Consider the following 26,251-nt stretch of genomic DNA (forward strand, 5'->3'; position numbering starts at 1 on the left):
TGGGGCGGGACCTTGAGGTGGCCAAGGGCTGGGGGCGGGGCCGTGCGCAGGCCGAAGGTCTCTTACTGTGATCGTAGCGGAGCGCAGCATCAATGAAAGCGGCCGCTGGGTAGAAGAAGACGCTGAGGTCGAAGGTGGGCAGGTCATCGGCCTCGACGCCGTGGTACTCGATGGCCATGTCGCGGTAGTAGTCGGGTCCGGTGTCTACGTTCCAGCGGCCGTGGGCCGCGTTCAGCACGTGCGTGAAGCCTGCCTTCTGCAGTCTGTAGCGGTCCAGCGCCGTCGCCCTGGGTGCGAGGGAAAGAGGCTGGTCGGCTGCGCGGAGCCTTGGCCTGGTTCTGGGGGAAAGTCTGGTGCAGCCCATGGGTTTCCGCTCTCGATTCCGGCTTCCAAATTAAGGCCTAGTCGTTGAAATGAAGGACTTCCCTACTCCAGGTCCTGCTCTTACTGACCCCTTGGCCACTGTGCCCTATTCTTTTGTCCATTCATTCTTTCATTCACCAAATACAGAAGAGCTTGGTGCTGGAGACTCCAGTGGTCCGCGGGAGTGGACTGTCAGCTGCCAGATCCCCTCTAAGGCCATCAGAATAACCTGTTCATTAGGCAAAGCTGAATGTAAGGGAGAGGGGCACCTTCATAGAGCCTCGGGGAGACCCTTTAAAGCCGGCCCCTCCTCTGAACCCTCTGGATGTTTACAGTGTTTGGAGGTTGGGGCTCGAATGAATGGTTTTAGATGGGTCATTCAGGGAATTCCCTGACGGTCCAGTAGTTAGGACTCCACCCTTCCACTGCAGGGGGCACGGGTTCGATCCCTGTGCAGAGGAACTAAGATCCCACAAGCCAGTGTGTTGTGCCCTCCCCCCAAAAAAACAAAAACTTGAAAAAAAAAATAAGATGGGTCATTCAGTGTGACGGTTTGATTGGGATCTGGCAAAATTCTTAATCTTGATGTTCAAGAGATTGGTGAACACAGTGCAAAACCTTTGCTTTGATAAGTGAATCATTGTCTACTTGGGCAAAGCACTGTTCTGAAGAGGAGAGCTGTTGGAGCAGTCTGTTACTGGAATTGATTTTAGGAAGTTCTTGAAGCCAAGAATTTCCAGGAACAAAGAGTAAAAGTCATGTTAAAGTAGGTGGCTTTGGAACATGGGGCAAAGGAAGCAGGAGTTATTTCGGCCTAGAAGGGCCAGGGGATACTTTATTGGAGAGAGGGCTTTGAGCCTGCCTTACTACAAGCGTCAACACTTGGTGATGGAGGGGAAGAGGGAGGCAAGGGCATGCCCAAGCCAAAGAAATAGCACAACCTAAGGGATGGAGGCTGGAGATAATGAAGGGCTTCCAGGAAATGTTTATTATTTCCTGTAACCAATCATTTATCCCCAATTTAATGATTTAGAATCTATTGTGTGCCGAGCACTGTCCTGGGTACTGATGATGCAGCAATAAGCAGGTTGGTCAAGGTCCCTTGGGAAGCTTAGATTCTGATGGGGAAAGCAAATAAGTGGATAAATAATTTCAGATAGCAGTAAGAGCTGTGTAGAGTGACCGTGGTCCTGTTTTTGGTAAGGTAGTCAGGGAAGGCCCCTGCGGGGAGGTGGCATTTAAGCTAAGACTGAGGGGTGATAAGTGCCTAGGCAGGGGAAGATTTGGAGGGAAAGTGTTTCCTCCAGGCAGAGGCAACAGCAGATGCTAAGAACAGAAGGGAGACTAGTGTGGCTGTAATAGCAAGGGTGGTAGTGGTACAAGGGGAAGCTGAAAAGGGGGGCTGGTTCACGGTGGGCCCTGTAGACCATAGGGAAGAGTTTGGATTTTACTCTAAGTAATGTGGTATGCCATATGCCACAGAGGAGTTTAAGGAAGGGCTGAGCATTGTTTACTTTTTTAAAGATCAGTCTGGCTGATGCATGGAGATGGGTTGGAGAGGAACATAAAATAGAAGCAGGAGCTCTGTTGGAGGCTGTCGCGGTAATACAGCCAAGAGAGGAAGGTGGCTGGAGTAAGTCACAGCAGACTTGCTGATGGATTGGGAATGGGGGCAGAGAGGAGGGGACTGGTTTGGCCAGAGCCTAGCATATGAGAGGAGAGATGAGAAAGGTCTGGAGAGGGAGTGTGGGATTTGACCGTGGAGTGCTTGGATGTCAGGATCTGCATTTGGGCGTCAAGGAGAGCTTTTGATGGTGTTTGAGGAGGGTGATCCCATCTGAGCTTCGAGATGACGTCTCCCTCAACAGCACAAAGCCCAGTTCTATAGCTCAGGAAAGAGGTGACAAGGGTCTGGAACTGTAACAGTAGGAGGCTAAAAGTGGCAATGTGCTCCAGCTGAGGACTCATCTCAAGGCCACTGGTGAAAGGACGTGGACAGAAGTGAGCATATTGGATGCCAACGTGGATCAACACCCTGAGCGGGGAGGCTCCATGCAGTAGAAACACAAGCCATGGTCCCTCGGCCAAGGGCCCCTTGTGTATCGCTGCTTTCCTGGGGCTTTTTATTGGTCATGAGAGGAACCACAGTGGAGTCCAGTGTTTGGAAGAGGGAGACCTGAACACAGGCCTTGAGCTTTTAGAAACATGTGCAAACAGCCCATGGGAACTGAGGCGTGGGGAGATGGGGAGTTCCACCAAGCCCCGCAGCTGGCTTTTAGGGCTGCCATCCTGACTACGAAACCCATTCTGCTTTCAATTTTTCCTCAGAAAGGTCTGTTTTTCATTTTTCTCCTCATCCCAAAGTATGTATACAACAAACATTATGCTTTGGGGACATAGATCTGCGCTCAATTAAAGCCTCCACTAATGCAGTCCATCTTGCTGAGTAGCAATCAACCTTACTTTGAGGTTGAGCTCAGTGGAAAAATTAAAATTAACTGTCCTTGACAGGAAGTTCCTACCCACCATAAAGACTGGTCTCTCTGGGTTCTGCAGCTGGGTTTCAACATAATCAACTGGCAGTAACAGTTTGCACTTTGCTGCTTTGGGGGTCAAGGATCAGGGTAGATATGCAACAAGACTCATTGCATGACACCTCTACATTCACCGCGCCGCCCCACCAGAGCTGGTTTTGACTGTGTCTGAGGGAGAGAAAGGGGCTCATGCGGAGGATTAGACCTGGTGGGTATCCTGAAGCCCACTGCAGGTTTTCGGGCTCTGTGGCTACCTGGGCCCGGAAGGGGAGGTGGTATCCTCACACACCCCTCGCGAGATTTCCCCCAGCTTGGCTTACTTAGAGTCCAGTTGAGGACTCTGGGTGGTATCCACGGCAGGATGGGGATTTGCAAATACACAGAGTGACTCTCAGTAGACAGTGGCTGTTTTGAAGGCAGATCCCCAGTTGGCCCAGACACCTAGCTCATCTATCACTGGGAGTGGGGTAGGGTCGGAGGGTGCTGCCTGGTGCTGCGTTGTTTAATTTTCTTAACTTTCAGGGCCACCTGCTCAGATATGTGGGAAAGACTAAGAAATGTGCCTCTGCTGAAGGAGAAAAGCTCAGAAGAAAAACAGGGTTAAGAAATTACTTCTAGGATTTAGGTGATTCAGGAGCCTAAACAGCAGTTTCTGGTTGTTTAAGAAAAATCTTAGGCGTAAGTAATCTATTGAGGACACGGGGGCGGGAGAGGGTAAGCTGGGACGATGTGAGAGAGTGCCATGGACATATATACACTACCAAATGTAAAACAGTTAGCTAGTGGGAAGCAGTCTCATAGCACAGGGAGATCAGATCGGTGCTTTGTGACCACCTAGAGGGGTGGGATAGGGAGGGTGGGAGGGAGACGCAAGAGGGAGGGGATATGGGGATATATGTATACATATACCTGATTCACTTTGTGATACAGCAGAAACTAACACAACAGTGTAAAGCAATTACACTCCAATAAAGATATTAAAGAATTAAAATATGTCATTTAATTACAAAAGTAACACATGTTCTATGCAGAATGTGGAAAACATATTCCCTCCCCCACACACACAAAACACCTGTATTTCTACTCCCTAGAGATAAAGACTATTTGCCTTTTGATATAAGATCTTCCAGTTGTAAGCAGAAACTAACACACCATTGTAAAGCAATTATACTCCAATAAAGATGTTAAAAAAAAAAAGATCTTCCAGTTGTTTTTCCATGAATAGATTTTATATAAAGGTTGGGGTGGGGGTTACAATACTATATACAATACTATATATACAGTTTCCAAAACTTTGCATGGCGATATATTGTAAACTTTTTTTTTGGAAGCATTTTTTAAAGTTTATTTTATTTATTTATTTTTGGCTGCGTTGGGTCTTCGTTGCTGCACGCGGGCTTTCTCTAGTTGCGGCGAGCAGAGACTTCTTTTGTTGCAGAGCACGGGCTCTAGGCGCACGGGCTTCAGTAGTTGTGGCACACAAGCTCAGTAGTTGTGGCTCACGGGCTCTAGAGCTCAGGCTCAGTAGCTGTGGCGCACAGGCTTAGTTGCTCCACAGTATGTGAGATCTTCCCGGACCAGGGCTCGAACCCATGACCCCTGCATTGGCAGGTGGATTCTTAACCACTGCGCAACCAGGGAAATCCCTGTAAACATCTTGTTAGGTCAACATACAGCCTTCAATAGCTGCATACTATTCCATTCCATAGGTAAATCTCAGTTTTACCTCACGAAGCCTCTAGCTTTGGACATTTGTGTTCTCTCTCTCTCGTCTGTCTCTCTCCTGGAGACAGAGTGATGGGTGTTACAATAAGAAACACTGTAAACAAACAACTTGCTGTGTTTCTTTGGGCACATCTCTGTGTCCTTAGGAGAGATTTTTTTGAAGTGGAATTGCTGGGTCAACAGATATGAGCATTTTAAACACAGTTGATACTCGTTACTAAATTGTCTTCCAGAAAGTTTGCTCAAATTAACATTCCGATTTTTGTTCATTTCTAATTTCATAGACCAAAAAAAGTCTCATTTTCATTAATTTTAGCAATGAGGCTGAACATTTTCTCCCACATTTGTTGGACTTGTACGGTTTTACTTTTGCAGAACGTTGTCACATCCCTGTTTCTGACCCAGATTTCTTTAGCTCTTCTTCCTGCCTGTGAACCTCTGGCATCGCTCTGGATTCTGAATCTGGGTTGGAGGGCCAAGAAAGGGACTTTCTTCCTCAGAGACCTTCCCTCCCTTCCTCCTTCTCTGGCCCGGACCAGCCTCCTTTCAGCCCCTCAGAGTTCCTCCAGGAAACTTGCTTTAACCAGCGTTGAGGAGTGGCAAGTAAGAGTAGTCTCCCTGGGCAGAGCTCTTGGCATTCCACTTTTTCGGACCTCTTGGGGGCCCTCCTGATTCCTAGCCTACATACCTCAGCCCCTGCCCGGAAGTCTATTTCCCACAGATGTGTGCTGTCACAGAGAGGAGGAGGGACATGCAAGTACGCATCTGTACAAGCCATCCACCAGCTGTCTTGCAGTGGGGAACCAGCCGCTTCCGTGTTGCCAGGATTCTGCACTGGGCATTGACGAAAGTCCACTAAAGCTTGGGCAGTTCTCCGTACCCTCACGTCTGTGAGGACCCACTGAGTTCCTGCACCTAATCATGGACTCCTGTTCGCCCATGGCCCACATCCTGTAATCTGGCACCTTATTTATTCTGATGCGTGTGACACTTGTGGTGGCACATCAGTTCGTGGGCATGACCCTGATGGTGACCTTCTCCTTCTCTGGAGTCTTGACCACACCTACTCCTTGCAAGTGAATTTTAAAACAGCAGGCACATTTCTAGCTTTTGATCTCCCTCAATTCACCTGATATGAAGGCAAAATTCACTAGCTGTCTGGTTTTTTGCGTGTTCTTGTTACTTGCGGATAATGAAGCTGTTTGGCTGTGAGGCTCTGCAGAAAACACAGGACTCACAGGTGTAGTTTGTAAGCTTAAACTGCTGCATGAATCAAAACAATGACCCTCTGGGACCCTCAGTTTTCTTTATTTGTTAAATAGAACCAATTACATTGGCAGTACTTTCCTTACAAGATTCTTGTAAAGTTGAGTGATGCAATATTCAAGTTTCTTTAAAAGGTTAAAAGATAAATTCCAGGGTGGGGGGCAAACAATAGGAAGATGCACGACAAAATGTTATCAGTGGTTATCTCTGGGTAACAGAATTATAGGGAATTTTAATATTCTTTTTGTCTGTGCTTTGTAAATTTTCAGTAATGAACATAACATATATTCACTTAGTGGGTAAATATATACCATGATTTTTATTGATGTTCTATCCTTAGTTCTCAGGAGAGACTGTTGCAAAGACATAAGGTGGTCTCGGTGTTTTTAACTCCTTAGAAATCTCTCCATCATCTTCCCCACCCCCCTAGACTCTAGACCTCCAAGGATGGAGGCTAAGAGGGGAAAGACAGTGCATGGGAAGCCTGGTTTCAAGAAATGGTGTTGTATTAGTCACTAGACTAGGCATTTGGCTAAGCATGAAAGGAAATGGTTGACATCGCTGGGTGAAAAGCTGTCACCCAGCATGAGAAGGCCCAGCCAGGCCAGGGCCACCACCGCGTCTCACCCTGGGCACCTTGCCCACGACTGGTGCCCAGTTGTACCTTAGTCGCCTTCGGTACCTGGAGGCTCAGAGTCCAGGTTTTCTAGTTCTTTCAGGTGACATTCAGCATGTTAAATTGTCAACCTTGGCTGTGTTTTTGCTGCCCACCCTGGACAAGCAGGTCAAGTTTTAGCTCTACTTGGTGCCTCAAGGCTGAATTAGTTCTTTCTTTTTTGGGGGGAGAGATTGCAGCTGTCCAGGTGCACCAGTGAGAGGTCCTGTCTTGAGCTGAGGACCGTCTCAGCCATTGATTTGCTTTCATCTCACTCTCCAGCCTCTTCGACTACAGGCCAGCCCCAGAGCTGCCACTGGCTTCAGAGGCTGTCGGTCTGGTTGGGAGGAGAAAAGCAGAAAGGGTGAGCTGGAGAGGCCCCTGGCAAGTGAGCTCAGGCTGAGTGGAGCTGGCCCAGGCATTTGAAGAGTCAGGCTTTATAGGGAGGGGCTGCTGGCTGTCGATGACCCCAAAAGCCAGACCTTGGAGGCGACTGTAGCTATAATAAAAATAGGGCTCCCACCATTCAGGCAGAGGCAGAGCAGCTTCGCAGAGCCTTGGTGTTGGCTTATAGGGCTGCCTCTATCCTGAGAGGGAAGAGAGATTTCTCAATTATCCTGTTGCAACCAAGCCTTACTATGGGGAGCCTGTCCTGCCTGGGACTTTACAATCTCTTTGATGGTAGCCAGGATATTTCCCCTCCTGCTGACTACTGGGGAGAAGCAAGACAGAAAGAAAAAAGAATTTGCTCAGAAAATGGAAGATATGAATGAGATTAAAGTGAGAATATTTAAATTACAGAAATTTAGTGCTTTCAAGCATCCTCAAGCGCTTCTGAAGCACCCATTTAGGGACTGCTGATTGATAAGAGGCGATGAATTATTCTTATCTCATCATCAGTGCCGGTCCCTGGCTCTCTGGAGGGCAACCCTTGGTTAACCTAATTTGAATCTAATTTGTATGACTTAAAAGTAGTAAAACAAGGACGTGCTTGAGCCTAATAAAGCCTAATTTATTTAATAAGACATTTCTTAAAGAATTTTACTTTAGAGCTGGAAGGGACGTTAGAAATCATCCCTTTATTTTACAAATAAAGAAACCGAGTCCCAGAACAATAAGATGTTTTGCCAAAGGCCACACGGAATGGCCACCCACACTGGAGGCTTGAACTCTCTGCCCCGAATCCTGCTGGAGGGCTTTCGCTCTACTCCACACTGTCCCCAAGGTTCCCACTTGCAGATTCAGACCCCCTACCAAGTTGTAGGAAATGGGTGGGAGAGGGTGGCTGTGCTTTGAGCCCTTGAGCGAGGAAGACTTCCCCATGAGGCCACCAAAAGGTAGCTGCCTGGACTGCACTGACCCCTGCCGCTGACCCAGCACATTTCACACCAGCCACATCCCTCTGTCGGTGGCCTCTTCTCGCCAGGCTGTGGTGATGGTGGAGTGGGTGGGAGGATGGGGGGGACATCTCTGCTCTCCTCAGGCTGGTAAGCAACAGACACTTCGAGTCACCAGGCATCCCATTTGGTGATCCCCTTGGAATAAGCTGAGATTGAGAAAATGCTTTAGACGTTCTGAAACCCACAGGCGTGTAAGGCTTTGATGTGACTGCCCCCTCAGGCCTTAGGCCACCCGGGTCCCTGGAAGGCCGGGACAGCATCCATGGAGGGAGTAGGCTGGAGAAGGCCCATTAAGAGGGACTTCCTTCCTTCCAACCTGGACTTGGGTTCATGATAGCATCTCCTGGGAGAAATTTGACCAGGGGTGTTTTCTGTCCCAAGGCTGCCCTTAGCAGAGGGACGCTGAGTGGCAGAGTGTAGTGACTGTTCTCTACCTCCGTCTCACACTGTGAATTGGATTTCCAGAAGCTGCCTGATTTCTAATAGTTCACACACAGTGGGTGTGCCAGGAACTGTGCTGAGAATCAGATGTATTAACCCATTGAATCCACATCTTCTAGGTGAAGAAATTGAAGCTCCGAAAGCTTGAGTGACTTGCCCAAGGCCACATGGGAACCAGTAATTTGACCCAGACGTTGTGGCTCCAGAGCAGATGCCCAGCCATTCTGTGCTTGAGGAGAGAGGAGTGGGGAAAGAATGAGCTGCTTCTTGGGGGTCAGTCTGGTGCCCAGCAGGTCCCAGGCATCGTTGGTCTAGACTTCAGGAGCAGCCGGTGGCTCTAGCTGCCTCAGGACACCCATTCTCACTCCTGGATCCTAACCACCTTAACTTTCAGATCCTTGGCTTTTAAGGATCTTAGGCGCTTTTAGGGAATGGAAACACTCAACCTAAATGCAAATATCAAATTAAAACTGAGGCTTCGTGCATGAGGAGCCAGCTATGAGCATTTCACTGCTCTGGCCAATACTTACAAAGAGACGGAGAGACACGGGCATCTGTGCCTGCTTTCAGTCAGGCTGTAACCTTGGTGTGGTTGCATTGACGGTGGAATTAACTTCTTTCTCAGTAAGCATCTGTGAGTCTCATTAACCTTGTTAAGTGGGTGTCAAGGAGGGACCCTGAGCAGAGATGGGGACAAGGTCAGGTGGGTGCTGACCTTGGTCCTCTCCTGGGCTGTGCATGCAGGTCACACACACTGACTGTGGAGCCTGCCTAGACTGTGCATGTGTGTTTGTTTGGGGGCTCAATTAGGCAGAGCTGGATTGAATCAAAAGGGCAGTGACATTCCCTTGCTTGAAGGAAGCAAACTTATGGTCAGATGTCAAGGAAGTAAGCATATCTTATTGCGTCAAACCCTATTGTCTGTCACTCTATTACACTAGGCCATTTGTATCCTGCTCAGACACTCAGTGGCTTCCTGAATAAAGTCCCTTGGCCCTGACCTACCTTCCCAGGTTTCTTTCTCACTAAGTAGCAATAATAACAACATTTGCATTTGTCTGTTACTTCATAATTTACAAAATGCTTTCACATTCCAATATTTCTTTGAATCCTCTCAGTAACCATCTTTTGAGGCCCAGAAAGGTGAAAGGACCTACCCAAAGCCTCTGCACCTGGAGACGACTGTGGCTGTGGTACCTTGTTACCCTTTGGAATGTTTGCTGCCCATCCGGAGGGGTGTGTTACACTTTCCTGCCCCATTGTCATGAGGCTTTGGCATGGACTTGCTTTGGCCAGTGAAATGTGGGCATCAGTGTCTTGTGTCACTTCCAAGTCAGTCTGTGGTTTGCCATGTCTCTCTTTTCCCTCTGCCGGGAGCCTGACAATATCCCAGAGAGGGGCTGAGTCCTGAGTCCTGGAGTTGAGTGGAGAGACCATGGACATGTCACATGAGGGAGAAGTAAACCACTGTTCTGGTAGGCCAACAAGATGTTGGGGATACCTGTCATCACAGCACAGCTAAGTCTAAGCTGATCACACAGTAGTAAAACTTGGCTTAATCTCAGACCCTCTGGAAGCACATTCTCTACTGCATTCATCCCCAATGTTCCAGATGAATCACCCTGTTTGTTCGCACCTCCATGCCTTTTCTCACCCTGTTCCCTCTGCCTAGAATTCTGTTGAAATCCTGTCCATCTTCCAAAGCCAAGCTTAGAACTCACCACTCCTATGATGCTTTCTCAGATCCATAATACCAAGCACTTACTGAGCATTTACTATGTGGCAGCTACTACTCTAGCACTTCACTTGTTTTAATTCATTTAATCTTCACCTGTGAGATAAGCCTTGTTACTGTTGCCATAGAAGAGGAAGAGAGGTAAAATAACTTGTCCAAAATCACACACTGGTAAATGGCAGAGCCAAGACTCAACCCCATGCTCCTTCCAACCCACTACCTATTTCTCTTTCTATTCCCTGTTACATGTCTACACATCTCTTCTCCTCAACTGGAAAACAGCTTCTTTATCTGACTGACCACATTTTCTTGATCCTGGTTTGAGAATATATACTGCCACTGCCTGGTGGTGTACCCTTGGGCTGGTCACTTAATTTCTCTGAACCTCAGTTTCCTCTTTGTATCCCCCAAAGCTCCTAGCAAGGTGCCCAGTAAATACTGACTGACTAAATGGATGAACTCCATGAGCCTTGGTTTGCTCATTTTTTATAAATTTATTTTTATTTATTTATTTTTGGCCGCACTGGGTCTTCGTTGCTGTGTGCGGGCTTTCTCTAGTTATGGCGAGCGGGGGTTGCTCAGCAGTTGTGGCGCAGGGGCTTAGCTGCTCCGCAGCATATGGGATCTTCCCGGGCCAGGGCACAAACCTGTGTCCCCTGCATTGGCAGGCAAATTCGTAACCACTGCGCCACCAGGGAAGTCCCAGTTTGCTCATTTTTTAAATGGGAGAGATAATGGTACCTCCTTCATAGAGTTGTTAGGGGGTTTCAATGATGCCTAGCACAGGGCACGGCACATGGTAAGAATCCAATATAATTTGGCTATTGTTACTATTATAACCTGTAGGGAAGGTAAATCTAGTATGTAATATACAGAGAGAAAAAACTTACTTCTCACCATGGGGATTGGGAAAGCTAACTTCATGGCAGAAGTGACTTGAGTGGACTTTGAAGAATGCATAGAATCTGGACACGGAGATGAGGTGAAGGGAAGGGCATTTTAGGCAAAGGGAACAGCACAGAGAAAGACACAGAGACAGTGTAAATCTTTAAATCTTAATCCTCCTTCCCCTATTTATACCATTTGTAGGGTCAGATCTCAGGAAATAATCCTAAATATTAAAAATAAGTTTATGAATAAAGATGTCCACTGCAGCATTATTTATAAAAGTGAGAACGTGAAAGTGACCGATATGTCCAATAGTAGGGAAAGTGGTTAAATAAATGATCTTCTATCCATCTGATATAATACATATATAATTATAGTTACTATTATATTATAATGAAATATATGAGAAGTATATAATAAGAGAAAAGTTTATGAATGACGCTATGTGGAAAAGAGACAAGATAAAATGAATAATCAATATTGTCACAACTATATAAAAAGAATTTAAAACCAAATGTATCATGTAGAAAGTGTAGGAGGAAATGTACTGCAGTCTTAGTAGGCATGGCTTGGCGTGATGGACTTGGGTGATTGTTTTGAGATATTTAAAAGTTTTCTTCCTTACATTAATCACTATTTTATTATTATAGCTAAACTTTTTCAGTGCTTACTCTGTACTAGGCACTGCACTAATATTTGACATATATTATCTCAATCCATACAATCCTATGAGGAAGGTTCTCTTGTTAACCTGTTACAAATAGGGAAGCTAAGAGGTCTATATTTATATAATGAGTTTACATTACTTTTAAAATAGGAAAACAATATAGTTACTACGTTTATGTAATATTTTATTATTAAAAGATAAGAGATTCAGATTTCCCCCCCTTTTTTGCTACTTCAAACAATGATAAACATTGTACATATTTCCTTGTGTATTGGTACTCTTATTTCTGTAAGTCACATTTCTGAAAGCGATATTTGAGGTCAAAGTGTATGCATGCCTTTTTTATTTTGAACTAATTTTAGACTTACAGAAAAGTTGCAAAAATAGTACAGAGATTATTTGGCAATAAAGAAGAATAAAACACTGATACACACTACAGCTTGGATGAACCTTGAAAACAGTATGCTAAGTGTAAGAAGCCAGTCACAATTGGCCATTTATTATTATTCCATTTATATGAAATGTCCAGGATAGGTAAATACATAGAAACAGCAGATTGTTGGCTGCCTAAGGCTGGGGGAATATGGGGAATTGAGAGTGATTACTTAATGGGTTCAGGGTTTCCTTCTGAGGTGATGGAAATGCTTTGAAATTAGCTGGTGGTTGTACAGCTCTGTAAATATAATAAAACCACTGAATTGTACACTCTAAAAGGGTGAATTTTATGGAATGCAAGTTATATCTCAATAAAGCTATTGTTTTTTAAAAAGTAAACAATAGAGTCCCTATTTAGGGGAACCCACATTTCCCAATGTTCATAACTGAGAAATGATTGGATAAATTATGGTACAGCTATACTAAGGAATATTGAAAGTACAGAAGAGTATAATTCCTTTTTTCTGCTAAAAATTATTTAAAAGAAATAAAAATCCTGGGCTTCCCTGGTGGCGCAGTGGTTGAGAGTCAGCCTGCCGATGCAGGGGACACGGGTTCGTGCCCCGGTCCGGGAAGATCCCACATGCCGCGGAGCGGCTGGGCCCGTGAGCCATGGCCGCTGAGCCTGCGCGTCCGGAGCCTGTGCTCCGCAACGGGAGAGGCCACAACAGTGAGAGGCCTGCGTACCACAAAAAAAAAAAAAAAAATCCTTTAAATGTATGCATATATTTCCTTATGTTTGCAATAACATACATAAAGTGAGCTTAATGCTGGTTACTCAGGGCAGAGTTAAGAGAGGACAAAGGGAGATTATGCAGTTTTTTATAACCCTCTATTTAGTTTAAATTAGTGTAAAAGGGCATATAATTTTTGTAACTTTTTCCATTTAAAAATATTAAGAAAAAAAAAAGAAAAGGGGTTCTGCCCCTGATTTCCCATGACTAGACAGTTATCTCTAGGTTTTTAAGCAGCAAGGTGTTTATTAAAAATCACAGATGCAGTGGTCCTGCACCATCTCAGAGAGATGAGCCATGAGCTGGAATCCTGGGGGATGGCGGGAGGAGCAGGAGTGCTGGTCAGGATGAAAGCTTCTGGGTTAGACCAAACGGCATTTGAATCCCAGCTCTCAGCCATTTACTGAGCTGTGGACCTTGGGCCAGTTACTTAACTGCTCTGTGCCTCAGTTTCCTTGTCTTTAAAATGGGAGTAATTAGATGACCTCTCATTGGGCTGTAGTGAAAATAAAGTGAGGTCATGAATGCAAGATGCTTAGCACAGTGCCTGGCACATAGTATTCAATAAAGAATAAGTACAATTATTATTATTATTTACAGTAGGCACTTCCTAATTGTTTGAAGAGTGGGGAATGGTGACTATAAAAATCTAGAGGGGACAGTGACCTCAACTTTGCTAGGTCTACCGTGCTTCCTGACACATATGGTGATGTGCTCTTATGCCACCCACCTGAGAACTGACTTTATTCTTGCTGGTCTTATCCCCATCTAAAATAAAAGACTACATTTCCCAGCTTCCCTTGCAGCTAAGGGCAGGGGAAGTTTTGGGTGGGACTTCCCTTCGGGAAGATGTCCTTTTCCTCTTCCTTGCCTTCAGCCTTCCAGTGGTCTGGATCCTACAGTTGATGGCAGGTTCCTTGCTAGCAGTGTCAGACCTTGAAGCAACCGTGAAGGAAGAAACCACACCCTGGGGATGGTGGAGCCCGAGCCTGGGAGCCTGAGCCCCTGGTGACCCTGGAGTCACTATGCCAGCCCCAGCTCGCCTTCCTCTGCACTTCTTTTATGTGAGAGAGAAACCAATCTCTATCTTGCTTAAGCCCCTTTTCTTTTTTTTTGGCGGTACGCTGGCCTCTCACCGCTGTGGCCTCTCCCGTTGCGGAGCACAGGCTCCAGACGCGCAGGCTCAGCGGCCATGGCCCACGGGCCCAGCCTCTCCGCGGCATGTGGGATCTTCCCGGACCGGGGCACGAACCCGCGTCCCCTGCATCGGCAGGCGGACTCTCAACCACTGCGCCACCAGGGAAGCCCAAGCCCCTTTTCTGAGTTTTCTGTGATAGGAAGATAAACCCAGCCCTAGCTAATAGAGTTCTCTCAGAACCAACCTAAAAAGCAAGAGCTCATGGCAGGAAGGTGGCGAGGGCTGTGCCCTGGGGAGGGCTGGCTACCAAAGGTGAGGCTGGGCCTCGTCACTTACTCATCGCCGATGTACAGCTTGGGCCAGACCTCGTTGACATGCGTGTACTGGGGACTGCCCTTCCAGAAGAGACGCTCCAGCTCAAAGGCTCCAGGGGTACAGTAATCCTCAGCCTCCCCCTCCTCCTCCACCTTCGGCAGCAGCTTCTTGGTAGACGGGTAAGCATTCTTGAGGCTTGTCTTCGGTTCTCTGGATGTCATTTTGGAGCCAAGGGATTTTCTTTCCTTTCTGCAGCTGGTCATGAAAGAGGGTCAGGATTGCATTTAGCAGGGACAGAGGTAGGGAATGGGCTTTACAAAAAAAGAGGAGGGTATATAAGCTGGCATTTCCCCAGCCTGTTATGCTCCTGCTTCCTCTTCCCAGGCCACAGAGGTCAATAGGGAAGGCCATGATAGCAGTTAAACAACACTTCCCCAAGATTCCAGTCTCCTGCAAAGCAAGCATGCTGGGCACCCTCTGACGTGGGCATTTGCTGCAGACACAAACAGGCTTCAGGTCTAAGAAATCCCTGTAGGCTGCCTGTCCTCTAACACCTTTCTTTTAGATTTACCCCCCTTTTTGGTGCCTGTTCTTTCCTTTATGTGACCGGAGTCTGCTGGCTCAGGCCATTTAGAACCTGAATAAGAAGGCCCAGGAGGTCCCTGCCATTCCAGGCCTGTGGTATTCAGCGTCTGCAGAGAGCTGTCATCCAGTGGAAAGGGCACACCTGGAAATCCAGAGCCTGTGTGGTCTGGGCAGCCACACACATTCCGGGGCTTCGGAAGTCTTGGGGTGGAAGGAAACTTGGCTGCGTGAGGGTTTGTCAACTTGTTAGGAAGTTGAAGTCAACGCTGGCTGCTCTCACACTAGGAGGCTGGCAGTTGTGCTAGCTTACCAGGGGTTTGGAAGAGACGTTCCAAGCTAGAAAGCTGTGTCTGCAGATTGGAACGTGTATTTGCAGAGCTCGTCAGGCTCTGCAGGTGGAATATGGGTGAAGAGTTTCCATTGTCCCCAAAGAAGTGAATTCATTGAGGAATTGGGCACCATGTGTTCCGTGAGCTGAGTGACCGATACACTCAGGCAGCCTGGGAAGGGAGGTTATACTCGCCCTGCTGGGAGACTGGAGGGAAGGGGGAAAGGGTGGAGTGACTGAGAAACGTGAGTGCAGGTGAGTGATGGGGAGGGAACGTTACTCATTTATGTAACAAATACTTATGTAGCACTTACTGTGTGCTAGGCACTGTTCCAAGTGCTTTGCAATTATTAACTCATTTAATCTTCTTAACAACCCTAAGAAACAGGCACCATGATTATCTCCATTTTGAAGATGAGGAAAACTGTAAACTGAGGAAGCTTATAACACATGGTCTAAGTCTTCTGAGAAAAAAAAAAAAATTGCCCAGAGGGTAGGGGTTGGGGTGGAGGATGCAGGGTGGGGAGGGGCAGGCCAGGGACTTGAAGAATGTAAAAAAGCCCCAGTAGCTTCAAAGACCATTAGGATCCTATCGAAGACCCAGAACACATCTTGAAGAGGCTCCCACTTATCAAAAATGGGACAATTTGAGCATGAATAATAAAAATAACTGCAGTTAGTAGAAACACATCAAACATTTAAATCATAATGATACTGAAAACAATTATTCACTTTTGGAAGATGCTAGAGAGTCAGCTCATTATGAAGACAGGCCAGTGAAATGAAGGAATCTAGCATTTGTCATTCCTTTTGGATGCAAATGTACTACTGGGTAGATGAGGGAAATTTTCTTTTATAGAAGAACTTCAGTAAAGAAGGAAGGAAGCACCATTTTACAACACCCGATGAGCTAATCGATGTAGGCACTGAGCACTGACTGCTGGCAGCATAAGAGACGTCAGACGTTACAGGCCTTCTGATGGAGGAACACACCACCACTACCACGAAAGGAGCCTCGCCAAAGGAAGACCTGGATCTTTGAACAGAGTCCTCAGAGTCTAGATCTAGCAACCAATTTGCAGGAGATTCAGAAGACAGTTAAATTATACCTCAGGGCCTTATCTTTTGGAAATACGTAGTAAAATGTTCACAGGTGAAATGATATAATGTCTGGGATTTGCTTCAAAAATAATACTATTGGAAAATACAATAATATATTGTGTCGGAGAGAGGGGTATAGGTGGAGGTGTGATGAGGCAGGATTTGCCAAAGATGATGGCTGCAAGGTCATACTGTTCCTCTTTGTGTTTGAAATTGTCCATTAAATTTTTTAAAAAAGAACAGGAAAATGCTGAAACCACCGCTCTGGGAAATTTGATTCTCCCAAGTTCACAGTAGGTGAATTAAAGGATCACTGGCTAGCAGTGTTTGGGGGGAAGCCTGGATCTGTGACTTTCTCCTGCAGAATCCTGAGTTGAGGTGTGGGGGGGCCATGGGCTACAGAGGCCACCCTTCTTTGGAGTCTGCCAAAGCATGATCTAAAGACCACCTCCCACAGAATCATCTGGCACTTGCTAAAAATACAGATTCCTGGGGTTGCACCCTAGGCCAGAGTGGGGCCTAGGAGTCTGTATTTTAACAAGCTCCCAAGTGAGTCTGTTGCTCACTAAAGTTTGATAATAATTGCCCAAGAATGTGGTTCAAGAGTCAAGGAGCTGGGATAACCCTGGTGGTCCAGTGGTAAAGAATCTGCCTTTCAATGCGGGGGACGCGGGTTCGACCCCTGGTCGGGGAACTAAGATCCCACATCCCGCGGGGCAACTAAGCCCGCACGCCATGACTACCGAGCTCGTGCACCTCAACTAGAGAGCCCGCGTGCCGCAAACTACAGAGCCCACGTGCCCTGGAGCCTGCGAACCACACCTAGAGAGAAGCCCACGCGCCTTAACCAAGAGCCCGCATACCTCAATGAAGATCCTGCGTGCCACAACTAAGACCCAATGCAGCCAAAAAAAAAGAAAAAAAAGAGTCAAGGAGCTGTTGAGTCAAGAGAAGGGTAGGAAGGGTGCTCAATATGCTTTCCATCTTCTCATTGACGTGCAGACCCAGGTATTTAGCCCAGAGTAAGGGTGTGGGACTGGGACGAGGGAAGGGCTGGACAGCCTTATTCCAAGGCTCCTTGAAGATGCTCTTTCATGTTGTTTTCAGCCTCGGTGTCTGACACATAAGAGGTGCTCAGAAGGTGAATGAGGGGATGGCCTAGTGAATGAACGGAAGGAGTGACTCGGGGTGAGCGGGTAAGACTGGGGGGGCCTGTGCTAGGGGCTCAGTTGGAGTTGATGAGGCAGGACGGAGCCTTGGGCTAATTTGGAGGCGGGGGAAGGTGAGCGAGGAACAGAGTACAGGATGGACAGCCCCCTGCAGCAGGGACTTGCTCAGACCCGAACTTCACTCTGGGACCTGGCGGCTGGCATTTCCAGTCACCGAAGGAGGTGTTATTTTAAGGGATGGCCTGAAACTTCTGCAGCAGAGCCAGTCCAGACACCTCAGTCTCCTGAGAGTGGCCATGCCCTCCCCGCTGCAGGCCTGAGGCGCCTTGACTTTGAGAAGTCTGGAGTTCTGCCCGTCTATGGCACCAGCTCTTCTTGTTTCCAAGGGAGTCAAAGCTGGGCACCATTTACCTAAATTTGGAGGTTTGGGCCATTTTGAACCCTGCCTGCCACCAAAGGAGGCTTCAGAAGAAGGGATTTTAGGGAGACACTGGAGTAACTGCATGCTAAACCTTCTGCCCGCCTCCTTGTATTACTGAAGCTGACCTCACCCTTGTGGAGGCTGGTCCTCCTTCATTATACTGTGGAAGGAGCCATCCCCATCCCCATCTCCGTGCTGAAAGCCTCGGCTGGATTTCCAGACAGAAGAGGAAGTGGTGTGGTCTACCCAGAGCGGCTTGGCACGCAGAGGGAGCTCTGGGATCTATTATCCTCCAGCATGCAGATTGGATGGGGTACGAGAACAAAGCACAGAGCCGTCCAGAAACCACAGACCTGTAATCTTTCCAAATCCTGAAGGCGGCTTGTGTGCATCCCTCTCTGCATGGCTCCCAGATCTTTGAATCTCAGAAGGGCCGGGAGTGTCTGTTTCCCAGATCACAGCCAAAATGGAAGGGGAAGACAAATCTGTTCTGTTTGGTTTCCATAGATTCGACCTAGAGATTAACTGCCAAGGTCTTGATGACACATACAATATCAATCACAGGCTAAATGTCATAATGAGAGCTGGGCAGGTTGTCAAGAGAGGCCTCCAGGTTCCTGTTACAGCTTCATATTTAAAGGTTTGGTCCCAGGAAACCAAATGCCAACTTGAAGGCTATATGGCCTATATGTGCAGCAGCAGCCTGCCTCTTCCTCAAAGGATAGCAGACTCAGGCTCCTTCCTGGACGGGCCAGGCAGGTAACATAGAGGAGTTAAGTGCATTGGGTGTTAAAGAATAAAACAAACAAGCAAGAACCTAACTATTGGCCTCAGGTAGGAGGCATCAGGGAGTGGTGGGGACTGTGGCAGAGTAGAGAGCAAATGCCCCCACTGAAGGGGGTGGCAGCTTGCCATTCCATGTGGGAATGCAAGCCCAGATGGTCGGATGGTTTTATGAAAAGTCAGAAAGCCAGAGTTTTGTGGGAAATCTGCTGATTTTAAAATTTTAAGTCAGTAGGCAGCTGTAACAGAGGCTATCCTTGTCCTGTCACATTCCTCAGCTGAGATCACTGCGGTATAAGTGGACAGCTCCCTTACACAAAAGGCTTCCTCACACAAGCGCCTGTATTTCCCTGATTGAGGCTGTTTTCTCGTCTTTGTGCTGGTCATGGAGTTACCTGCTTCCTGGAACACCTCACAAACAATTTGTTCCCAAACTCTGGTCTCAGCATCCACCTTTGAGGAAACCCAAACTAAGATACTGCTAATTTTAAAGCATTTAAAGACACTGTGATAACAGAGAATGCAGGGCCAAGTGTTACTTGACCCATAAGATCTGGAGTGCCATTTTCCTCTGTGAAACAGTGCCCTTGCCTTTGAGGAGCTATATCCAGGAATAATCAAAATAGGAATCCCTATCCTGACTCCATTTCAGACTTTTAAATGGTACAGCTCGTGTTTGGTTAAATGTTTCCCTTGCCCAGTGAGGAAAGGCTTTAATCTGAATTCAAAAATATAGTTTTGACACCATGATTTGACTTTATATATAAAAAAAAAACCCTTATAGAATTTAGGATTAACACATACACACTACTATATATAAAATAGATAACCAACAAGGACCTACTGTATAGCACAGGGAACTGTAGTCAATATTTTGTAATAATCTATAAGGGAAGAGAATCTGAAAAAGAAAAAAAAAAAATATATATATTCTTGTATATAACTGAATCACTGTGGTGTACCCCTGAAACTAACACAACATTCTAAATCAACTATACTTCAATTAAGAAAAAAACTAACTTGTATATTTTTGTTCTTGTTTTTAACTAGGAAAAAAAAAAAAAACCCAGCAAAATATCAATACTGTGGGCAGTGGCAGGACTCAGGGAGATTTTTTCTCCTGTCTTCTGTTTTGGGATTCTTTTAATAAATAATCCTATTTTATAATAAATAACCATGTCTATATTTTTTTAACTATGCTGGCCAAATAGAACAGTCTGGGCTGGAAGCTGCTTGTGACTTCTCACTCCATCTTACGTGTTCCCAGGACCTGGCTCTTTCCTGGGGCTCCTCTACCTCTCTGTCCCGCTCTCCCCACATTCACTGGCTTGTGGCTCTTCTCTGCTCTCAGAGCCCCAGCAATCACTGAGGACTCAGATCTACACGTCTTATCCTCCCTGAGCTTCGCTTTCTTCTTTAATAAAATGGAGCTGTAACAAGAGGGGTAAAGGCGATTTTAAAAACAAACAAAAACCCAACCTGAATTCTTTTGCTTTCTAAGGTGGAAGATGGGAGAAGCCCAGTGGAGAGATGCATCATTCATTTGAGTGGGAAACTTAAACCCCTAAGTGGACCCCTTGAGCCTGCAGAGACTGGCCGGGTAGCCAGGCCCAGGAGTGTGAGCCACAGAACAGGCCTCCTGCTTAACAAAAAAACACAATTTAAGGATCCTTTTCTTGGGGAAAAGGTAAGTCCTAAAGCGTGATTCAGAAAGTGATGGAGTGAACAAAGAGAGCTAAATTGTTCTGTGCAAGAAACCAAGGGGCGTTCCAAGGCTCTAGAACATCCCTAGAAGGGGTGTGAGGGACCCTGCTGCGGAGTGGCGAAGGGAGGGCTTGGGACCAGAGACAGCCAGGTGAGAAGCGTCCAGGGCACACAGCCACGGGACTCCTGAGAAAAGTGACCCTAATGCCTAACTTTGCGGTGCCCCCGGCAGTGTCAGCCCTCTCTTTGTCACCCCAAACCTTCAGTGAACTTGTTAGGACAGACAGCTGTGTTCGTGGTGGGTTTGAGAAATCAAAGGGGAAGAGGCTTGTGCTGGTAGAGAGAAGAGACCAGAAGTTTATGCAGCAGCGTGGACAGTCTGATTCCGTTCTTATACAAAAATACATGTGACCAAAATATTAACACTGGCTCTATGTTTATTTTAGAATGATGAAATTATATGCGATTCTTTTTTTTTTAAGGAACCATCTTTTCTATAAATCTCTGTGCTGAACATGTATTACCTGAGTATATGGAGGGGGGAAAAAAAGCCTGTGAAAGTTGTATTTGAGAACCGTTCTGGATGTAGTAGATGCCCACCCTAAACCTACGGGCTGAGGCACAGGAAGGTGGCCTTCAGGACAAGGCCTAACCAGGTGTTCTTTACATCACATGTGACACTGAGTGCCCTCCCAGTCAGTGTGAGCTCCCCAAAGGCAGGCCTGTGTCCTCCTTGAGCCCTCTGGTGGCAGAACCAGGCCTAGGTCTTGTCACAAAGTCATTCTAATCCCTCAGTGCTTCCCAGGAAACCAGAAGGGAGTCAAGTTTTATGGCTCCTGAAATTTATACCATTTCTTTAAGAAAAAGAAAAACAAATAGGTGCAGGGCCTTAGAAGAGGCTGGTGCAAGGGGTTCTGAAGCTTTGGGGTAAATCTACCTCGGAAAGAAGATTCTTTCCCCTATGACTGGAGGCAGACCTCAGATGAAGAGGGCAGCATCCCTCCCCATCCCTTGGGGCTCTTTGACTTGCCTGACCCTGGTCTTGGTTTAGGCTAAGTCAGCCAGCATCAGGGGTGCTCTGGTGGGTCATGAGTGGGCATGGGAAGTGGCCTTGTTTTGTTTGTTTGTTTGTTTGTTTGACCGTGCCACGTGTGCAGCCTGTGGGATCTTAGTTCCCCAACCAGGGATTGAACCCGAGTTGTCCACAGTGAAAGCGCAGAGTCCTAACCACTGGACCCAGGAAATTCCCTTGTTGTTTTTTACTTCACCTCAGATGTTCGGCCTGGCCCTGCCCGCCCCCGCATGCCTTCCCATCCCTCTGTTCAACACCAGGGATGGGCTGGGCCAGAGAGGTCTCTGCCTTCTTTAAGTTTTTGGTCTAGTAGAGCAGTTATAATCTAATCTTTTAAAAATGTGTCCTCTTCCTTTGAAGGTATTCTGTATCTGTGGATATCACATATTTACGTTCCTTGATGCGTTGGGCTCATGGGGGAAAGTTAGTGTGTGTTGCATGCATACCACATTTTTTCCATGACACCACCCAAGTTGGGTTTGGAATGTGCCTTGAAAGAAGAGGGAGGGTACAAATGTTACTGTGGTTGGGAAAATTACTCTATTAGGAGAGTAATACCTACTGCCAGGGTACGTGGAGGGGCAGAATTTGGCAGCAGTATACATATATACATATACATATTTTTAATTTACTGCAAGTCATGCTTGTCCTTACTCATCTTAAATCTACAAAAACGATCCCAACTAGGAAATAAAAGTTGTGGGATTTTTAAAAAATTAAAACCTGGCCGTAAAAACCCTAGGAATTTTTTGTTGCTATAATTTAATTCCTAATGTATCAGACACAATCCAAGTTTAACAGATACTTTTTTCTTTTGGATTCTGGCAAGTATGTTAATAGGAGGCAATTATGTGAATTAATAGAAAATCCTTTTATTTAAAAAACAGAAATGACTTCATTTAAAGAGGTAATTTAATATTTCTTCTAAGATGGTGTTGATGTCATTAACTTGTTTGATTAACTCTTCAGATGGTTTCAAAATGCTCCGGGGTGGTAATTTATGAACTCCTAATTGATTTTTCCAATCTCAGTCTGGCAGAGTTGGGCCTCCTGGAAACTGTGAGGAAGCTGAATGCTCACATGTGGCTTCCTTCTTAGACAAGGCAGCCGGCCGGGATGGACTTGATCTCTGTGGTCGGCCCAGTGGGGCTGAGGAAGCTCTGGGTCAGGAGACAAGAGGCCATGATGTCTGACCAGGCCAGCTGTGGTGGAAACACTGCAGGCAATTACACAGCTCATGAATTCAGGAACAGATGGCCTTTTAGCCCCGCTCTTTTGAGAATCACTGCCCACTCTGTGTCACCTCAGAACATTAGGCTTCCTTGTGTGGGAGAAAGATGGGGGGGCAGACTGGCAGAGTGCAGCCCTCACCATGGTCTCACCACCTCTCACTTCCTGTCCCCACCACTGTTACTCACTAGGCCAGTGTCTCAGTGCTGCACGGGGCAGGCTCTGGACCTTGGGAAGGCTGTAGGCCATGCTCCCACCTCTTAAAGATGCCACAAAAGCTCACTGAGAAACCCAGGCCCTGGCAGGACCCAGCGAAGTGACCAATATACTCGGTGACTCTTAACATGTGCCTGGTGGTTATCTACTCTCAAAACCTCCTCGATAGGGAATAGCTGCCCCCACTTTACAGATGAGAAAAATGAGGGTCAGAGAGTTTAGTCACATGATACCAAGCCAGTAAGTGGTATGACTGGGCCTCAACCCAGGCAGCCAAGCATCCCCACCCAGGCCACTAGATAGGTCACTGTATCTTAGTCACAAGGTATACGTTCCTGAGGGCGGGCCTGGGCCTAGACCTCCCTCCCCATGTGAACCCCAGAGCAGTGGGAAGTTGTGGAAGAGCCCTCACCGGCCTTGGGGGCTCACGTACCCAGGCTTCAGCTTCCTCATCTGCAGAATGGGGATAACATCGGCGCCTCCCTGCTTGTTGGTTAAAGGAGATAACATGAGTCCTTAACACATGGACGTGGACTCGGAGAGCGTGTCATGTAGGGGGACAGGAGCGGCGGGGGCGGGTGGGGAATTCCCAGCTGTGTTGGGAGCTAAGTGCTGAGCTTAGCACTTAGCTAAGGGAGAGTAAGGGAGCGGGGTAAAGCAGTTTGGCAGGGACCAAGGGTTTTTGTACTTGTGGCAAATGGGTCAGGGCGCTAATGAGTCTGAGCATCCTCCTCTGAGTGATGGGGCTCCTTTGCTCATGGGTGAAGTACAGGCAAGGCTTTTGGGAGGGGGAGTAAGGTCTCTCTCCAGCCTGTTGATACCTGGTGGCCATGCCAGGCCGTGATGAGACTTGATCCCCTGTTTACTGCGCAAGTGGTAGGTCCAGAACCATCAAGGCTCACCTGAAGTGAAAAGTCAAGCACCACGTGCGTGCCCTGGAGTCAGGCTGAAGAGGACTAACGCAGCTACCCCCCGCGCGGCCCCAGCCCGGCTTCCCCGGCACCGGGACCTGGAGAGGCCGCCCCCAGGCCCAGGTGGGAGTTCAGGCAGCGGGGGGAAGCGAGAGAGAGAGAGAGGCGTGCCCCCGCCCCCAGCTCACCCCACGGGAGGGACACCCAAGCTCAGTGGCTCTGCCGTCAGGCCCTGAGGTGCACTGGCCTCACTGTGGTCTGGGCTGTGTGATGTCGGGCAAAGCACTCCACGGCCTTGTGTCTCAGTTTCCTCATCTGAAGCGACGTCGACAAGGTACACCCTGCCCAGGGCTGCCGCAGTTCTGAGGAGTAAGTACGTGAGCTGCTACTCAGAAGGGAAGCTCTCGGAACCGTGCCTGGCACACGGTCAGCCAGGGCCCCTTAACGATTCACGGGGTTGCACGGCGTCGGGGGAAGGCCAACCCTGGCTCTGTGGAGGTCAGGCTGCCCCCTCCCCAAGTGGACCCAGCTGGGCGTCACCAGGGTTGCAGGGAACACTAACAGCCAAGCCCCCGGCCTCAGGGCCCCTCTCTGGTCCTTGTACCCCTCAAGTTTGTCAACAGCCACAGGAACTCCACCCTCCATCAGGACTCAGTCCCCTCCAACCCAGTGCCACCCCAGGACCGAAAAGTCCCCCGTGAGGGCTTCAGCTTATCAGATTGTAGAGGACCAATGTCCCCCCCTCACCCTCAGCCCAGATCTGCTTTTGCCCCTGAAGAGCCTCTGACCTCCCCGTCACTCCTCAGACCCTCCCCCACGTCCCCCTGCCCCCCCCCCCCACAATACCCAAGGCTCTTCCCTTGTACGGGACTCAGTCAGAAGCCCTTCAGGTGTTGTTTGCAAATGTCATTTGGTGGGAACAATCTGCTTGTGCCATGAAGAGAACAAGGAAGGGCAACAGAACAAACACCGAGTACCAGAGCCCCTCAGATGCTGGGATCGGAAGCGAGGAGACCCCGCCCCTCATACACCCCATGCCCTCTCCCATCTTACTCAGCAGTTTTTCCCTTTGGAATGTTTTCAGCTTTTCTGAACAGTCAGAGCCCCCCACTCCTTGGGTTCCAGGCCCGTGAGGGGCCACTGGGGCCTCAGGACAAGGGCCCAGGATCTAATGGGAGAGCCCTGGTCTGAGACACAAGACATCTTCCCACCATCCTGCTTACACGCGCTGCTGTCTTGGTCCAGAGACCAAGTCCCTCAGTGACCCAGTCTCCCCGTCTCTACCAGAGCAGTCATCCCCAACCCCATCCTCCCACCAGCACTGGGAAAAGCTTCAAAAATAGTCACTCTGTCCAAAGGATGCTCAGCGTTACCCAGGACACAGGAAGAGTTCTCACCCCCGGGGTTTGGAGTACTTAGTTGTAATTTGTGCTGCCCTACGCTTGATGTGAGTCACTACGGGTGTCTCCATTCCGCCCCCACCTCCCGCTGAGATTTTTTTCCCCTCTACTGGCTAAATGGATAAATGGAGAACCTTGCTGGAATATGATATGCGATACAATGCATCCAGGGCCTCAGAAGGGCCCGATGAGCTTTAACCTGCCCTATTATCCTTTAGAAATGGTCATTGAACTGGAAGCCTAGATTTAGAGGAAGGGAAGTGGAGAAAATTTCTTGGAGTCTCTAGGGAAAGACGGGGCAAGAAGAAGCCTGTCAAACGGAAAAGATGTCATTTGTTCTCTGCCGCTCCGGAAACAGGGTGGAAAGGGGTCTTCTAATGCCCACACCCAGGCCCCCAAAGAACATGTGATTGGACCCAAGAGGTGCCAGCCTCCCACCAAAGGGGCTTACCTTTGCGCACCAGGTCCTGGCCAGGTCAGTAGGTGCTGGTCCGTGGGGCGTGTGGCAGCAGCACACCCAGCCACCCCGACTGGCATCCAAGAGCCTATTTTTAGGGTCAGATCTGCTGACGCTGACCTTGTGTGCTGCCCAGTCCGAGAAGAGACCCGTGGCATCTGCTCGCAAAATGATTTGCCAGTGTGACCTGAAACCCTTGACTTCGGGAGTTCTGTACCTGGAGCCCGCACGCTTGTCCCTGGCCCGGCTACAGAGGCAGGACATACATGCAGGCACCAGGGCGGGGACAGGCAGGGGGAATTTCCCAGCTTTGTTTTCTTGGGATGGACGAGGCCAGGTGGCTGCTCAGCCCTGCCCAGGACTCTGTCTTGGAACAGCTGGAACGGGGGAGGTTTGCCCACTGGCACAGAGCCTGTGGGAGGGTCGGGGGGCACCCAGTCTGGAGAACTCTCCACTCCAGTCTTTTCTGGGAGTTTGTGGAGCCGTCTCTGGAGAGTGGTTGGAATGAATGCCACATCATGCAGGGCGATCAGTGAAACACCTCCGCCTTCCAGAGAAACTCTGGAAGCTTGGGTTCA

At 48.0% G+C, this 26,251-nt stretch overlaps 1 protein-coding gene across 2 annotated transcripts in view; it reads right to left on the minus strand.

Annotated features, from left to right (window-relative positions):
* Positions 1 to 25,881, minus strand: part of DUPD1 (dual specificity phosphatase and pro isomerase domain containing 1) — a 35,096-nt gene extending 9,215 nt beyond the window's left edge. The window contains exons 1-3 of one of the 2 annotated variants that reach the window (XM_029201045.1): positions 25,668 to 25,881; positions 14,318 to 14,551; positions 67 to 287 (exon numbers count right to left, since the gene is read on the minus strand). In XM_029201045.1, coding sequence (XP_029056878.1) covers positions 67 to 287; positions 14,318 to 14,551; positions 25,668 to 25,831 — 619 coding nt within the window. In that variant the 5' untranslated portion in view covers positions 25,832 to 25,881. Of the gene's footprint in view, positions 1 to 22; positions 288 to 14,317; positions 14,552 to 25,667 lie in introns of both variants that reach the window. The other variant, XM_029201046.1, reaches the window with a different exon arrangement.
* Positions 25,882 to 26,251: the final 370 nt, after the last annotated feature.

The sequence above is a fragment of the Monodon monoceros genome, unplaced genomic scaffold, assembly GCF_005190385.1.
Source record: "Monodon monoceros isolate NGI ecotype Baffin Bay Population unplaced genomic scaffold, NGI_Narwhal_1 Super_Scaffold_4, whole genome shotgun sequence".
Classification (NCBI taxonomy): Eukaryota; Metazoa; Chordata; class Mammalia; order Artiodactyla; family Monodontidae; genus Monodon; species Monodon monoceros.